Genomic DNA, 17,572 nt, shown 5'->3' on the forward strand with positions numbered 1-17,572 from the left:
GACTCCATGGGCGCCTGCGCTCATATGAACAAACATAGCCCACATAGACATATACACACTTGATCAAAATTTTTTTAAAAATTAAAGGAATAAAAAAGACAATCCTAAAATCTGTAGTAGCAAACAGGAGAGACCTTTGTAACTGCCCAGCCCAAGCTGAGGCCTAGCTGGATAGAACCCAGTCACCAGGGACCCTCCCAGGCACAGTCACACCTAGGCATTTCCGGGGCCCCAACAATACTGTGCCAATGTTTTACTTAATGTCTCCTTTGATCTCTGGAGCAGTCCTCCCAGAATGAACTGTTCCTAGTGCTGAGCTGAGTCCATGTCCCCCAGAGTTGCTCTCCACCCCACCCCACCCCACCCCACCTTGTGCTGTGCACTGGGAGACTCACATGTAGCCACAGACTCAGCAGGCCCCTCGTGCTCAGCCTTCTGGTTGGGTCTGTTCAGTAAGCCACTGGCAGGTGAACAGGAGGCAGGAGTGAGTAGCTGTGGGGGTGGGGATTATTGACTCTCCTGGGGAAAGGCATCATCTAATTCCTGTTAGTACATTGGTACTAACCCACCCCCACCCCAAGTGACTGCCCCATCCCTTAGGTACTGCAGTCGTTATTTTTCGTGTGGTTTTCCAAACCGCCACAGAGCCACCCAAGGAGGAAAAGGTTTGTATTGTCTCAGCTGGAGGTTGCAATCTGTTAAGGCAAAGAAGGCATCAGGGACCTGAGGGCTCTCGGTCACTTCCGCCAGGAAGCTCAGGGCCGGTTGCTCAGCTTACTCTGTGCCTTTTATTCAGCCCAGGACCTCGGTCTCTGAGGTGCTGCCCACTATTAGCCCAATCCAGACAGTCCCTCACAGTCATCCAGAGGCTGGTCTCCTATCTCCCGGTGGTTCTTCCTGTGCCCTGCCTAGTCTACAGTCAATGCGAGCCTGCCATCACAGGCACTGCAGTACTCCTGCTTTGTCTCAGTCACACTCATGATCTTGAAAGCAATCTCTGTAGGAACCTCTGCCCATCCCCACTCCCCCCACCCCTCAGCACCACCTCACTGTGAAGCCATGCTTACAGGCACGTACTACCCTAGAACTACCATAGTCACTTACTTTGTGTCACGCTTTTTCTGTTGGGACCTGGGCTGACACAGGTCCCATTGTGTTGATCAGACAGAGGTTCTTAAAGTTTAATCGAAGTGTAGAGGGTGAAAGTGTATTGTAAATGATGAGGCAGTGATTTAATTTGCAGGGGCGGGGGGGGGGGGTGGTGGTTCAGAGAATGATCGGCCTAGCCCCGTTAAACCGGGTTGACTCACCCACCCCTTAACGGCCACAGAGAGCAAAGGTGAGCCACAGCCGTTGTGTTTTCCAGATACCCTGACCTCTCTTTGCCTTTGTTGGCTATCAGCCCACTGGCTCCTGACTTTCTGGCTCTTGGCATTGGTTTTAATGGTTACTAAATGTTCTTGAGCATTAGTCTATGCTTGCACAAGACTCTGCTTCATTTTCAGGTCTGGCTTGGGACATGGGACATGAAACTGCAGGCCACGATGGCACTTGGAGCAGGGCTGTGAGCAGAGCTGTGATGCAGACTCCATGCTTCTGTCTCCCTTAGACTGGCACCTTGGGCTTAGGTTGTCCCAGCATCTTAGAGCTGGTGTGAAGTTTGTGGGAAAATAGACAGAGCTGAATGAACTGCTGGGTGAGGCGGGGAGGTGAGCTGTCTAGAGTAGTTATGTACTTACTCTACGATGAGTATACATGAGTGAGAGTATGAGTAGCAGGGATTGTGTGAACACAGGGTGGGGATGTGGGCTAGGTGACACAGAAGGGAATGTGATTTGTCTATCATGAGAGTGACTGTTATTGTGTGTGCTCAGATCAGTCTAACTTAGGAAGGCTGGAGGTGCCCTCTGGTGGCCACACCTAGAATCCCAACTTGTGTATTTCCCTGGTCCTCCCTAGGTTCCCTGACAGCAGCTTCAGCCTAGGTCACGTGCCTGAACCTGGCTTCATCCTCAAGTCCCAGGGCTCTTTTCTTTCCCAGGGGGGGTCCTCCTTTGATTTCAGGGAGCTGTGGGTGGAAGTTGGGAAGAATGGAACAAAGAACAAAATTGTATAAAACACAACTTTATTGCTCTAAAAGAAACTACTTGGATGTATTCCCATTCCATGCATGCCCCCAAGGTCCTGGCCACGGGGTGCAGCGGGCTGAGTACCCTGGGGGAGGAAGAAGAGTATTGCTGCCTGAAGGTAGAGGTTGGGGAAAGGCATCCAGAGGTCCCCCCAGGTGTTCCAAACAGCAGCTGACATGACAAGACCTGCCACCACTTTCCACATTTGTTCCTTGGCCTCCAGAACTTTCCACTTAGGAACCAGAGCAGCTTCTCACGGGGGAGTAAAAAACTCCCTCTGGCTGGCTGTCCCCAGTCCAAGGCCAGCGCCTCTCCCGTTCTTTTTTGCTGTTGCCATCTCTTCTGGAGAGCCCCCTTCCCCCATTTCTCTCTTCCACTGTGCATTTCTGAGAGGATACAGGCATGTCAGTCCCCTGGGGTAGGTAGCAGCCCGGCTTACCAGCTCAGCTAAGTAGACCCTTGCATGCATGTAGTTAATTTGCTAATCTAAATATCTTTCTGAAGCTGGGTTTGCTGTGTTACCTATAACAGGTAGCCAGCACAGAGCCCAGCACCCACAAATTTCTGCTTCAAACATAATTGGCTATCTTAGTGAATTCAAAGTGGGGGCCCCTAGCACCCCCAGGACCCCTCCACCTGCAGCAACTCCCTGCTTCACCCCTCTTCCAGCACACTGTTCAAATGGGGGTCAGGTTGGGTGCTGAAGCCTGTGGCTTGGCATCGCCTGAGTCTGCTTCCAGGTCCCCACTCTCCAGAAGCTTGTGGTGATAGTGGCAGGTAGAGGCTAGGCTGGAGGACTTTGGGGAGCTGCTGCTCTTTGTAGACTTGACCTTGCTCAGGCCTCGCATAATCCTGTGGAAGATGAGGTAGCAGATCTCACAGATGGTGAGAATAACGCAGACAGCGGAGGCCCCTACCATGAAGTAGGTAAAGACTTTCTTCTCCGTGGGTCGAGCGATGTAGCAATCCACAGTGTTGGGGCAGGGTACCACATTGGAACACTGTACCAGACGTGGCATGGTGAAGCCATGCCACAGCCTGTGTAAGACATACAGGAAGACCAACTCAATGATGAGCTTGAAGATGAGGCTGAGCAGGTAGGTCCACCACAGGCCACCATGCTTCTTGCCAGGATGGCTGTAGAGCTTGGCACACTGATCCCCATGCTTCAGGCGATGCTTGCGTTCTCGTTCCTCACGGTAGGCGACGTGCAGGATGACCAACATAGAGGGGCACGTGACGAAGATGAGCTGTAGGGCCCAGAGGCGGATGTTGGAGATAGGGAAGAAGTTGTCATAGCACACGTTGGTACAGCCAGGCTGCCTGGTGTTACAGTCAAAATCTTTTTGCTCATCACCCCACACACGCTCAGCCGCAACCACGTACACCAGCACCCGGAAGACGAACACTACTGACAGCCAGATGCGCCCAAATGCTGTGGAGTACTGGTTCACGCCGCTCAGTAGATCCTGGAGCTTCTTCCAGTCCATGGTGCCTGCTTGCGGCTCGGAGGGCTGTGCCCACCTGAGGGAACAATAGAAAAAATAGTTATGCTAATGATTCATTTGATCACTATTTATTAAATTAAAAAGTATTTTCTGTTTATGGATATGTGTGTCATTGTTTATGTATGTGCACATGGCACAGAGTCCAAAAGAGGGTGTGGGATCCTCTACAGCTGTCATTAATAGGCCTTTGTAAGTCACCACACTCTGTGGGTGCTGGGAACTGAACTTTGTTCCTTTGATACGATCTTTAAGATGCTCAGTCATCAATCCAGCCCTGCATTTTCTTTTATTTTTTAAAGAAAAAACCAAAACAAGCCAGGTACAGTGGCTGACACCTTTAACCCCAGCACTCAGGAGGCAGAGGCAGGTGGATTTCTGTGAATTGGAGGCCAGCCTGGTCTATGTAGTGAGTTTCAAGGCAGCCAGAACTGTAACATGAGACCTTGTCTTAAGAAACAAAGAAAATCAAAATTTCACTATGTAGCTCAGGCTCAACCATCCCCTCACCGCCCCTCCCTCTTTTTTTTTTAATGCAGAACAAGTTTCACAATGTAGCCTAGACTGGCCTGGAGCTAGTGACTCTGCCTGTTGTGTGCTGAGGTTAGAGGTGTGCACCTCCATACCCACACTCACTGTGCTCCTTGTTTGGGTGGACTTGGTCGGTCACCCCAAGGATCCTAAGAGGCGAGGACTCTTCCTAAGCTGTAGATAAGATGCTGAGGCTCATCTGGAATACGCAACCCACCCAACGTCAGAGCTAGAGCGCATTGCAGACAGTAACACTTTACTCTTTCTCTCTCTCTCTCTCTCTCTCTCTCTCACACACACACACACACACACACACACGTGTTCAATAAGTGTTGGTGACTCATTACTGCAGGCAGGGTGCAGGCAGGCCACGGATTTGCATGAAGAGGATCGGACTTAAGCCTGTGCCCTTCCATCCCTTCCTAGATGCCCACCTCAGCCCATTTTTCCCCGCTTTCCCTTTTTAGATAGCATCTCAGATTGGCTTTGAACTCTCTCAGTAGTCAAGGATAACTTTGAAATTCTAATCTTCCATCCACTATTTCCTGAGTGCTGGTTTTGCAGTATAGTACCACATCCATCTTTATGTTGCATTGAGGATTGAACCCTGGACCTTGGGCATGCTAGGCAAGTACTGAGCTACACCCTGAGCCCCAAGCCACAATTTTGAAAACTGCCTCCCCTCATTGATGGCTCAACAGCATCCTGTGAACTTGCATTGTGAACCTATTCTACAAACAGGAGACTGAAGCTGGAAGAGGAGAAAAGACCTGGTATCATTTTTCTTTGAATTTTATTTTAGGTGTATGGGCTTTGCCAGCACGCATTATCTATGCACCATATGGGTGCCTGGTGCTGACAGAGGCAGGGATAGGGCATCAGATCCCCTGGAACTGTAGTTGTGGACAGTTGTGAGCTGCCACATGGGTGCCGGGATTGAACCCAAGTGTTTTGGAAGAGCAGCTGGTGCTCTTAAATGTTTAGTTATCTTCTCATCTCCAACACCTGCTAATGTTCCACAGTCCATGGTAGTAAGGGCAGGGAGGTTTGCATCAGGTGGGAGATACATAGAGGTCTATTTCCTGGGATAGCACCCATTTCAGATGATATGTAGAAGACAGCAGGACCTGGGGATTCTAGCCACCCCTAGGTTTGCTGTTGGCCATGGCCTTGTAGGGCCGATGGGTCAGGCCGGCTCATCTTCCTCCCAGTTCTGGGTGACTCAGAGGGTGTAGACAGGTGGGTCTGCTGAGTGTACCTGGGATTAGCATGCTGATAGGAGTATGAGCGGTATTCACCTCTCCCTAAGCCCACGTGGACCTGGGTGCACAAGAGAGTGCTTTCGAGGCTGTTTGGGATGACTGCTGGACCACTGCTTTGGCCCAAGCAATCCATCCTTGTCCATATTCCTGCCACAGTCCTCTCATTGGCCCTTGAACTATTCTTTGCACATTGCAGCCCATTAAACCACAATTGATTACATTCCCTCCTTCTTAAAACTCTTCACTAGTTCTCTACAGCCCCGTCACACCAACACACACACACACACACACACACACACTCACTCACCTTGCCACTCTCTGCTCGGACTTTGCCGCTCTCTGCTCGGACTTTGCTGCTCTCTGCTCAGACCTTGCCTTGATTTCTCGTGCCTGGAATGCTCTTCCTCTAGAGCCTTAAGTGGCTGGACCCTACTCATTACTGAGGCATCTCTGCTCCAACATCCCCTTAGGGTCTCCTCTCAAATTACTTCAGGTCTGAACCTGCTCCAGTCAGTCTGCTCCAGGTGCCTTTGTTTGGCCACTGCCCTGTTGACTCAGTCCCAATTTGAAATTTAAGTCTCGGTCATTTTTGTTTGTTTGTTTTCGTTCTCATTTATCGTCTGTCCAATTAGCATGCCTACTTGACTCTGGCTGCTTCAAGTTTGGTATGGCTCAGCATACAGTAGGCACTCAATTCATGCTGAATGTGTGGCCAGATGAAAGCTGAATTTTCAGAGGAGTTGAGGGGGCTGGACAGGACTGCAGAGGAGCTAGATTGCATTACACTTCCTCAGCCTTCCAACAGGGCTTGTCTTTTGCAGTTCTGGACAAGATGGGGGTGAGTGGGAAGCCCTAGTCCATGAAGACCCTTACAGGTTTGCTCCTGACACTTTCTAAGCCCTGGCCTCTATGGAGGGCCGTGGATTAACACCTGGATTCTGACCTTGGCAGCACTGCCACTAGAATTCTACAAAGTCGTTAACCCTGTTCCTTATCTCCTATCTTGGGTTGCTGCAAGAGTCCCTCCCCTGCCTATTCTTCCTGGGAGTGGAGTGCTCAGGGAGAGTGAGGGGGGAGGAGAGGGGTTCCTTGTACTGGTACCCTCTAAGGCTGCTCTGGGGCTCCCCATTTCTTGGTGCAGGCTGCCTAGTCCCTCCTAAGACACACCCCAACACAGATTCATCTTCAAAGAATTTCCCGCCTAGCCCGCTCTGGGGACTGGTGGAGCCGGTTCTGGAACCCACTGTTGCCCCCCAACTCCAACTACCAGAACGACCTAGGTGCAGGACCTAGTCGCTCCATCTCTTGCTGTCTACCCCTCATTGTGTCTGACCCCAAAGGTAGAACTCCCCACTTGGGCCCCCGGACCCCTAGTTTCCTTCCATTCTAGGCAGCATGAGAACTTGCGGACCTGGGATGGGGTCTTCCTTCTAGGAGCCTTCCAGTGGCTGGAACCACCACAGGATCCAGAATGCTAATGTGTGTGTGTGTGTGCTGTTGTGGGTGTTGAGCAGACAGAGTTGGATTAAGGTGCCTCTCCACTGCCCTCCTGCAGCACTCCACCCTCAGACTTGCTGCGTGGGCAGGTTCCAGTCCAGCCCACCAGGGGCTCTCCACAGAGAGGGGCGCTCAGCCGCCCAGGATTCTTGCCGCCCCTTCCCGGTACTTACGTTCAGCTGTGCCGCCACCGTGGGTGGCTGGCCCCTCGTGCCCAGGATCCACAACAGAGGAGGAAGGAGATGGGAGCCAAGCCCAGCTCTGTGGCCTCAGTGAGGCTCCTGGCTAGCACAGCCAGAGGCGGCGTGGAGGAGGGGTGGCCGGGGGAGGAGCCTGGAGTCGCCTCAGGGGTACGAGTTCTAATCCTGAAGCAGCTGCGTGGACCCGGGAGCCCCAGGCTGCTTCGCAGAGCCTCGGCTTTCTTGAGGATGGAATGCAGGCATCGATGGCCACTGGAAGGGCTGTTGCAAAGGCTGCAATAACATTAGGGCGTGAAACACCTTGCAAACTGTTAAGTGCTGTGGCAGGAGGAATGGCAATAAATGACTCGCCCACAGGTGGTTACCACGGATATCCTGGCCTGCGCCCTGCTGGTCTAGATCACAGGTCTCAACCTTGCGTTGGGACACAGCGGGAGGGCGGGGCGGGCGGGGCGCGCACGGCGGGGGGGGGGTGGTGGTGCTCCTGCCCTGCTTGTGTCCTTGATGACAATCTCCAGGGACCCAGGTGTATCTTTGTGACAGTCCTGCGGGGCTCACACTCTGTGCTGGCAGCCGGAAGGTACACAACCCGGAAAAGAAGTTTCAGGGGAAAGGGTGGTGCTTAGAGCGATTTCAGAGTACCCAGATTGTCCAAGGGTATGTGGGGCAAGGGTGGGAGGCAGAGCTTGTGAAGGATGGAAGCCTGTGGTTGAGGGACTCTGAAACGGCTGGGAACCAGGAACACTTAGTCTTATTTGTGTGCCAAGACTGGGATCCTGAAAGCCCCTAAATGCCCCAGGAACAGAAATCCAGTGTTTCCCCTGGGATCCCCAGATCTTAGTCACAACCCTGCCCGAGGCTTCACTGTCTAGACAGAGATGATTGTTGCCCGACCCTGGTGACTATTCATCCCACTTGGTGCCACTTCTAATCTACAAAAGGTACCCATTGTTAGGAGGATCCGTTACCGTGTCCTCCCATTACCCAGCGGGATTCCCTCCCATGCTCCTGAGCTGCGCTCTTGGGCCAAGGCTGCTTCCCCTATGTGACACATATCATTTAACAGCATACAAATGAAATATCTCGGATCATTTCTGCACTTAAAGGAGAAAATGGGGTGGTGTGCTCAGGGCCACATGGAAGAAGGTACAGAACCAGCTCCAGGGACCCCAGTGAAGTGGCTTTGGATGAGGCTATCTTGTACTTGCTGTGGGCACAGCTCGTGGCTGGGCACGGCTGGGGCTTTCTGGATGACTCTGCTAATGTGCCTGTGTGGCAGTGGGGGACCCTGACGCTGCCACCTGGCGCTTATCACCTATTCCTCTCCTACAGTCAGAGGGAAACTCCTGTCCACATTTCTTCACCTCCTGCTCACCCTTCAACCCATCAGAATATTTCTGTCCCTGCTGTGTTACTAGAAAAGGTTTGTCAAGGTCACTCCGATCTTCATCTTCATCAGGCTAAATCTTACAGTCATAAATCCTTGACCCTCTGAAGCAGCTGCCACAGTGGAGTCAAAGCACCTTCCACCACCACCCCTCTTCCTTTACACCTCCCAGTTTCCTGATCCCTGGGATGCCTTCCATCAGGTCTCTACTGTGGGTGCTCTGGGCCAGGCCCATCATCTCCCATCCCAGGTGAGCTCACCCAGTCCTAGGCCCTACCACCCAATCATTGCTCACATTCACAGCTGGTACTAACAACAACAGATTGTGCAATCGGTGCTTCCCACACGTCCACTGTGGCTAATAGGTTCTGGTTTTCCTTCAAGAATAACCTGTGCACAGTCAACTATAGAGAAGCCTTCCTATGGCCCATGGAGGAGTGCTGTGTGTGCTACTGTGTGTTTTAATCTGTTTAATGTTTGATGGATACTGCCAATTCCCCTCCATAGATGCACTGGTCAGCATTACCATGACACAGCACAGGTTTTCCCCAGTCCTTGCGGTGAGAGAGCATTTCCAAATGTTATGATCATTGCTACATTGTATGTCTATTTTGTGTTTCTCTTAAGAGACTCTAGTCTTTGAAAGTGTTTGAAGAACCATTTCGGTGATGGGCTTTCTTCCTGTAAACTTTCCTTTGCCTTAGTCCATTTCCTACAGGTAACCGCTTTTTATTATTTACTTCTTGGGAGTTCTTTACATATTAAGGAAATAATGGCGTCTGTGATACAAACAGAATTTCTTCTGAAAATTGTTTTGACTTTGTATATGCATATTTTAATTAAAAATAGTTTATGTGATATATTTTGACCATGTTATGTCTCCTCCCCAACTCTTCTCAGATCTTCTCTTTTTGAAAAACAACCCCCCAACCCAAAACAACAAGCCCCTACAAAAACACAACATGAAAATCAAAACAAATAAACAAAAAAGACCAGTAAGACAAAAAAAAAAAAAATGCAACACAAAACAAAATGAAACAAAAAGTCAGATGTATGTATTGTTTCTTATGAACTCTGGGTTTGGTCATGATTAGAAATATTTTTGCCACTCTGAGAACAGACATAAAGTATCTGGCCTGGCTCCTCAAGTTAATGACCTGATGACATAAATCAGATCATGTTGATCTCTGTTAAAGTCTCCCGGTGACTGTCATTAGCTTGAGACTAATACCCACTCTCCCTAGATTGGCCTCCAAGGCCACAAGTAAGCAGCTGCTCTGTCTCCTGTCCCACACGGTCCCTTTGATTGTGCCTCTTCAGTCACACTGTTGGGACCCTGTGGTGTAGAGATTCCTCAGACAAGCCACATTCTTCTGGCTTTTCCACTTGCTGCTCATGGCTCTGCATGGGACATGTTCTTCCTCGTTGAGAGTCACCTTTCTCTAGAGTGTCCTTGCTCACCGGCCTTCCTCCGCAGTCACTCTTTAAGGAGGAAGTCCCTGGGCCATATCCCTGCCACATCTCCAGACACTTGGTTACTGTTTGTAAATGACATGCTTGGGGCACAGAGACTATACCTGCACACGGTGTGTGTGTGTGTGTGTGTGTACACGAACGTGCACGCAAGAGCATATGTGTGCATGTGTGCACGTACATACACACAACACTGGGTAGCTGTGTCTTGGGTGTAGCGTGGGCTATTTATGAAGGTGGGTTTTTGTTTATTTTGTTTTGTTTGAGACAGGGTCTCACTCTGTATTTCAGGCTGGACTCTAACTCGTGGTAGTTGTCCTGCCTCAGCCTCCAGCTCTGGGGGGAGGACACCACACCTAGCTGTGTATGTGGGTTTTGCTGCCTGACAAGGTGTGGCCTTGTGGAGATGGTGGTATGGTCTGGAGCTTGTGTGACCCCTGGGGCTGCATGAGGTGGTGGTGCAGGGTCCCGTCTGTGGTGCAGCACGTTCTCCTCTGGTGAGCTGGCATTTTTGCCACATAGATTCTGTTATTCTGACCCCACTAAGGCTACCTCTTCCTCTTGACACCAGAGACACCCTGCCCTGAGAGACCCCGCCCCCAACTGACTTCGCCTCATCTAGAGTGAGCTGGGAGAGTTCGTCCCTGTGGAGAAACTCTTGAGGGCTTCGAGGCCTTGCTACCCCACCCCACTGCCTTTTCTGCTTCTTCAGTTTGGGTATTGTGTGGGAGGCCATCTAGGCCATCCCCCTGCCTCAGGGCAAGTCTGGGTTGTGCCAGGGTTTGGCAACAACCTTCTGCCACCCTCAGACCCCTCAGGCCTTCCACCTGGCATCTGGGGGTGGCAGCCCCAAAGCCACTGCTCTGATTCTGGCTCAGGCCCTGCCTGGCCAAACTCCCAGGTCACTCCCTCTGTCTAGAGCTGTGTCCAAGCCATGCCAGGCCTTCCTTCCCAGGCTGGGGCTTCTTTGGTGTTGGTGTGTTTGTTCTCAAGAGATTTTTCTCATCCCTTGAATGGAGGAGTGGGGCTGAGAGAAGGCACCTAGGAGGATTCTTCTGAGGAGGGAGCTTTCCAGCTGTGTTTGAGCTGGCTTGTGGCTACAGCCTGGCAAGAGGCCACGCCCCTGGACCCAGCTCGAGGAGTTCTGTGTTGCTTCTGAGACACTCAGAGTTGCTGAGACCTTCTCCACACACCGCTTTGCAATAGAGTGAATGAATGAGTGCCTGTCTTCTTTGATTTGCTGTTAGGATCCAGCCACTGTGTGTAAACATCTGCCTCCCCCCCCCCCCCATCTTTAGGAGCTGACTCCTCTCATCAACTTTTTTTTTTTTAAAGAAAAGGTCTTACTATGTAGCCCTGGCTGGTCTGAAACTTGTCATGTAGACCAGGCTAGTCTCATACTCACAGAGCTTTGCCTGCTTCTGTCTCCTGTGTGTTGGGTTAAAGATGCGTGCTGTTATACCAGGCCTCAATCTTTGCTTCTTTTTGATTTTTTGTTTTGTGACAGAATCTCTCCATGTGGCCCAGATTGGCTTTGAACTCAAAACCTTCCTTTCTCTGCTCCCCAAACATTGAGATTACAAGTATGTGCCACCATACTCCATAACCTCTGATAATTTATTGAATATTTCTCACTGCAACAGACATAGTATTTCTACAACTTCAAAAAAATAAAAATAAAATTAAAAAAACCCCAAACCTCACACACACTAGTGTGTGTGTGCGTGCGTGTGTGTGTATGTGTGTGTGTGTGTGTGTGTGTGGTATGTGCTTATGAGTGCAGATGCATGTGTGTGTGTGTGTGTGTGTGGTATGTGCTTATGAGTGCAGATGCATGTGTGTGTGTGTGTGTGTGTGTGGTATGTGCTTATGAGTGCAGGCACCCATGAAGACCAGAAGAGGGCATTAGATCCCCAGAGTTGGAGTTACATATGACTCTGAGATACCTGATGTGGGTGTTGGGAGCCAAATTCTGGTTCTCTGCAAGGGCAGCAAGGGCCCTTTAACCATCAAGAAATCTCTCTAGGCATTCACCAGTTTCATTTTTAAAATTAGATTTCATCATTTGTATGTGTGTATGTATATGGTGCATGTGCTACTGTGTGCTTGAGGAGGTCAGAGGACAACTTGGGGGAGTCAGTTCTCTCCTTCCATCATGTAGGTCCCAGGGTTCAGGCACAGGAGCAGGTCAGGCTTGGTTGCAAGCACTCTTACCTACTAAGCCATCTCATTGGCCCTCCAGCTTAAATACTAGATAAGTTTCATTGAGATACCTCACTGGGTAAGATCTGAATTTAGTTCCAAAAGCCCCAAATAAGGGCTGGAGAGATGGCTCAGAGGTTAAGAGCACTGACTACTCTTCCAGAGGTCCTGAGTTCAATTCCCAGCAACCACATGGTGGATCACAACCATCTATAATGAGATCTGGTGCCCTCTTCTGACATGCAGGCAGAATACTGTATATATAATAAATAAATCTTCCCCCCCCCAAAAAAAAGCCCCAAATAAAGGTGGAAGGAGAGAACTTACTTCACAAACTGTCCTTAAACTTCTATTCAGGACAGGCTCTATAGCTACAGAGAAACCCTATCTCAAACAACAACAAAAACAACAAACACAAACCAAAGGGGGGAAAAACCAAACAAACCTTCTATTTGTACTCTGTACTGTATACGCACACACACACACACACAGTTAAAAGAACATGCCTGGTTGATTATGATTCTTAGAGAATTTGCTTAATTCTTTTTGCCCTCTTATGGAAAAATTCTTGTGGGTGTGATGGCTCATGTCCTAGCATATGGGAAGCCAGGCTGGAGAGCAGCCTGGATTACATGGTGAGTTCCAGGAAAGCCTGGATTACAGTTAGACTCTATCTCAAAAGATAAAAACAACACAATATAAGGCAGTAAGACTAAAAACAAAGAAAATTGCCTTATTCTCTTTTAAAATCATTTTAATCAGGCTTTTGTTCCCACATTATATATAAACAATTTTTGTTCAGGTCCCTATACTAAATCATATGGCTGGGTCTCTCTCCCTGCAGCTCTGAGGGAAGTTGATGTCTCACTCTTCTTGAAAAGGCCAGGTTCACTTGCCTCTGGGATATCACACTCCTCTGACTTTCACCTTCTAGTCTGGATTCTCTCAGCCTCCTTTGTGGTCCCTTAGCTGTCCCTGAGGCATTGGGATGCCTTAAGTTCAGTCTCCAGACTCTTTATCTTCTCTGCCCTCCTACTTGTTTGGTGAAACCATCCAGCATCAGGGTTAAAATCTGAATATTAGGGCCAAGGAGACAGCTCAGTTGGTAAACTGCTTGCTCTGCAAGTATGAGGACCAGAGTTTGATTCCAAGAACTCATGGAAGAAAGCTGGGTGTGGGGCCAGTAGGATGGGTCAGTAGTAAAAGGGCTTGACGCATAAGCTTGACAACCCAAGTTCAGCCTCATGAACCTATGTCAAAACATGGTGGTGTAACTCTAAAACTTGCATGGCAAGATGGGAGGTGAAGACAGCAGAATCACCCAGAAGGGTGTATACAGTGCAGCAGGAACAAGAGCACTTGCTTCAGCAAGGTGGAGGGAGACCTGACTCCTGAAAGTTATCTCCTGGCTTCCCTATGACACATAGGTGCCTGCACGTACACACTTTCTCTCTCTCTCATACACAGAGGATAATGGTGATGACAGTGATGATGACCATAGCAAAGGCCAGATGTGGTGGTGCCAATTTGTACTCTCAACTCTGTAGAGACTGGTGTATCCCTGGGGCTTGCTGTCTGGCCAGCCAGCCTAGTTAAATTAGTGAGTTCCAGGACCGAGAGAGACCCTGCCTCAAAACACAAGGGGGTCAGTGTCCTGAGGAGATACCCAAGGTTGGCCTCTGACTTCCACAAGTGTGTGTGTGCACCCACCCTCATGCACACACACTCACACTAAATCTGAAAAGCAAACTAGGTGTCTGTTTCCCAGCTCCTTGGATGTGGAAGTAGGAGGATTTAGATGTTAAGTCCAGCTTGGACAATATACAAGACTTCATGTTAAGGTAAGAGTAAAAACTCAAACAGGTTGGCAACTTCTGAATTCTTCCCCCAGCCAGACTTTTTCTTGAACCTTGTGCCCATGTACCCAGCTGTTAGTCAGCTATTCTCTGTGGATGCTTAGAAGTCTCAAAGTCACAATTCCTTCCTCCTTCCTTCCTCCCTTCCTCCCTCCCTCCCTCCCTCCCTCCTTCCCTCCCTCCCTCCTTCCTTCTTCCCTCTCTCCCTCACTTCTTCCTTCCTTCCTTCCTTCCTTAATTTTTTTTTTTAAAAACTCTGTGACAGGGTCTCACTCTTGCTGTCCAGGAATTCTCTATGTATACTAGACTGCCCTTAAATTCACAGAGATCCATATGTGTCTGTCTTCCAAGTACTGGAGCTAAAGGTGTACACCACCACGTCTGGCTCAGCCCTTATTAAGATTGCCAGACTTAGAAGAAAAAACAAAAACAAGCAAAAAATCAAGACATCAAACTAAATATGGATTTCAGATGGGGCATAGAACATGCTTGTATGAAAAAGCTGTATAGTGTTGGAGGTTGGGAAGTGGCTTAATAGATTAAGGGCACATGCTGCTCAAGGTCAGGCTTGGTACAGCTGTTTTGAACAGGACACTGGGATGTTCTGACATAGCCTTGAAAAGATCCCTTCGTATAATGATGATGTAAACACACAATAGGTACTTCACTCAATCCTACATGCATCCCCAGTCACCCTTAATCCCCAACCATCCACATCAGGCATGGGATTTGGCTCAAGACTGGATCTTTCAACACAGCCAAATCTTCCTTTGCTGTTGCTGGGTCTGAGCTCCTTGCAGGACACCTGTGTGGGAACATTCAGAGGCAGCTGCAGGGGTGGGTCAAGCCTCTGGATAGGAAAATGGAGAATTGGAACCCTCTTGCACTGCTGGTGGAAATATAAAATGGTACAGTGTTTGTGGAAGACAGTTTGGCAGCACTTCCAAAGATAAACAGGCTTCCCACATGATCCAGAGAAATCCACTCCTAGGTATTTGCCCCAGAGGATGGAACCCAGGGATGAAAACCAACTCTTGTATGGGAATCTCCACAACAATGATGCTCATGATAGCCAAACAGTGAATATGACCCAAATGTCTACCAATGAGTGAATGGGTAAAGAAACAAAGTTTGGTATAAACAGGCAATGGATTTTTTTGTTGTTTTTTTTTTTAAACTGGATCTCATTGTGTAACTCAGGCTGATCTGGAACAGACAGTAATTGTCTTGCCCAAGCCTCTTGAGTGCTGAGATTACAGGTTTGAGCTACCACTGCTGGTTTACAATGTAATTTTATCCAACAGTGCAAAGGGTTTTGATATGGACCACAGTGTGGATGAATGTTGAAGGTATTGTCTGAGACTTAGGCCCTAAGTCAAATGGACGGTCAAAGGACACATACTGTACAGTCCTACTTGTATGAAATGTCAAATGTAGGCAAACCTGTACACAGGAACTAGAGCAGGGGTGACCAGTGGATGGGTTGAGGGGTGACTGGGACTTAGCCTTTAATGGGTACAGAGTTTCTGTTAGGCATGATGAAAATTTTCTGGAGTTAATTAGTGGTGATGACTGCACAGCATTGGGAGTGTAATTAATGAAACTGCTCGACCTGCCTAAAATAGTCAAGAGGGTAGTTTTTATATTATGCATATCCTATCAAAATTAAATTCAAAATATAGAGCTGGTGACGTGAGGTCACAGAAAGAAGCCTGGGTACTGAATACTGGTGTGTGTGTGTGTGTGTGTGTGTGTGTGTGTGTGTGACTGAGTGTCTGTGTGGTCTCTTGTGTGCATGAAGAGGCCACATGAAGATGTCAGTTGTCCTTCTCTATTGTTCTCTGCCTTATTCTCTTGAGATAGCCTGGAGCTAGGCTGATGGCCAGCAAGCCCCAGATTCATCACAGTCCTGGGGTTATCAGTGCATGCCTGACCTGCCTATCTTTTAATAATAAAACATTCCATTTTATTTTAATTGTGTGTATATTTGTGGGTGGGCTTGAACACTTGAATGCAGTCTGTAGAGGTCAGAGGTGATGGATTCCTCTGAAGCTGGAGTAACAGGTGCTTATGGGAGGCCCAACATGGGTGCTGGGAACTAAATTCAGGTCTTTGGAAAGACCAGCCTGTGGTCTTAGCCACTGAGCCATCTTTCCAGGGCCCATGCCTGTTTTTTTTTTTTTTAGTATTGTTTTTATTAATAATTTTGTTCTTTAACAAGTTCATGTATACTTGCACACAGAAACATATGTACATGTATGTAATGTATTCTCACCACTCTCACCTCATAGCTTTTCCTGCCTCCCTCCCACCCATGTCAATCTCCTCTTCTTCCCTACACACCTCCTTTCCATACTTTTTGTTCTATTTTGCATCCCACAGAGTTTGATTAGGGCCATCTGTGTGCCCTTGGGTTTGGAACTATTCCTTAGATCTGGCGGACTCCTCAATGGGTATACAGCTAGATGCCATGTCTCCCCTTCTCCTAAGCAGATCAGTGTGTCATATAGATCACCAGATTATCAGTAAGTGGAAGCGCTCTGTTGGTGCCTTCCCAGCCACAGCTGACTGGTGAGTTGGCCTGATTTGTGTAGGTCAAGGGCCCGTAGGCATGGCTATTGTGAGTACAGCATTGTTGTCATAGCCCTATCATGCTGTTTTCTTCCTGTTTCCCCTGCTCTTACATTCTCTCTGGTCTCTCTTCTGTAGAGCTCCCTGAGCCTTAAGGGGATATTTTAAAAGTCTTGTTTAGGGCGGAGGCCTCAACCATTCCTCATTCTCAGCATCCTGTGCAGCCATGGGTTCCTGCATCCACCTCCACTCACTGGAGAGAGTGGCTTCTTGAGTAAAGCTGAGACCAGCCTTTGTTGTGGGCACAATCATGGATATTTAAAAGATGGTCTGATAGTATGGTAATTTAGGCTAGGCAGAAGTTCCTTCCTAGGGCCTAAGACCTTTTTAGTCATAGACTTTTGACTGGGTTTGCAGTACTAGGCATTGCTTTCTGTTTGTGGAAGTGGCTGGTTACCTCTACAACACTCGATTGGCTATTGCACCAGTGGGCACATCTTGCTTGGCATGTGGGTGTATCTCATGGAGTTTCTCAGCTTTGGTACACCGTTAGTTCCTTTATTCCCCCAGCATCCCACATAGCACCTCTCAGCTGTGAAAGCTGGCCAATGCTGGAAGCTTCCAGCTCAGTTCCAGTTTGATTTCTCTGTATCTTGTACCTTACATATCTTCAGAAATAGGGCCTTATCAAAACAAACAATAAACTGGTGCTCTAGTGGGCAACCAAGAGCAATGGCAAGTGCCCGTCTTGTTTTAGAGGCTTTGGGGTTCTCCCTGATCAACAGCGCCTATGAAAGTATCCCACATTTGGCATTGAGGGTTTAGTTTAGTGATCCATTACTTCATACTTGGGTTTATGAGAGTGCTGGGACCCAAACTCGAGCAAGCTGTCTTACTTAATGAGCCATCTCTCCAACTCTACTTCTCGTTATAGGGTCTTATGTATCCCAGGTTGTCCT

The 17,572-nt window shown here is 48.8% G+C and overlaps 2 protein-coding genes across 2 annotated transcripts in view; one reads left to right on the forward strand and one right to left on the reverse strand.

Moving 5' to 3' along the window:
- Zmym6 (zinc finger MYM-type containing 6) overlaps positions 1–17,572 on the forward strand; it is a 301,190-nt gene that overhangs the window by 233,433 nt on the left and 50,185 nt on the right. The gene's annotated exons all lie outside the window — the stretch shown is intronic.
- Gjb3 (gap junction protein beta 3) lies at positions 2,794–3,649 on the reverse strand. The gene has a single exon (XM_051188839.1). The coding sequence runs from the start codon at positions 3,617–3,619 to the stop codon at positions 2,807–2,809; it is 813 nt and encodes a 270-aa protein (XP_051044796.1). The 5' UTR covers positions 3,620–3,649; the 3' UTR covers positions 2,794–2,806.

The sequence above is a fragment of the Phodopus roborovskii genome, unplaced genomic scaffold, assembly GCF_943737965.1.
Source record: "Phodopus roborovskii unplaced genomic scaffold, PHOROB, whole genome shotgun sequence".
Taxonomy (NCBI): domain Eukaryota; kingdom Metazoa; phylum Chordata; class Mammalia; order Rodentia; family Cricetidae; genus Phodopus; species Phodopus roborovskii.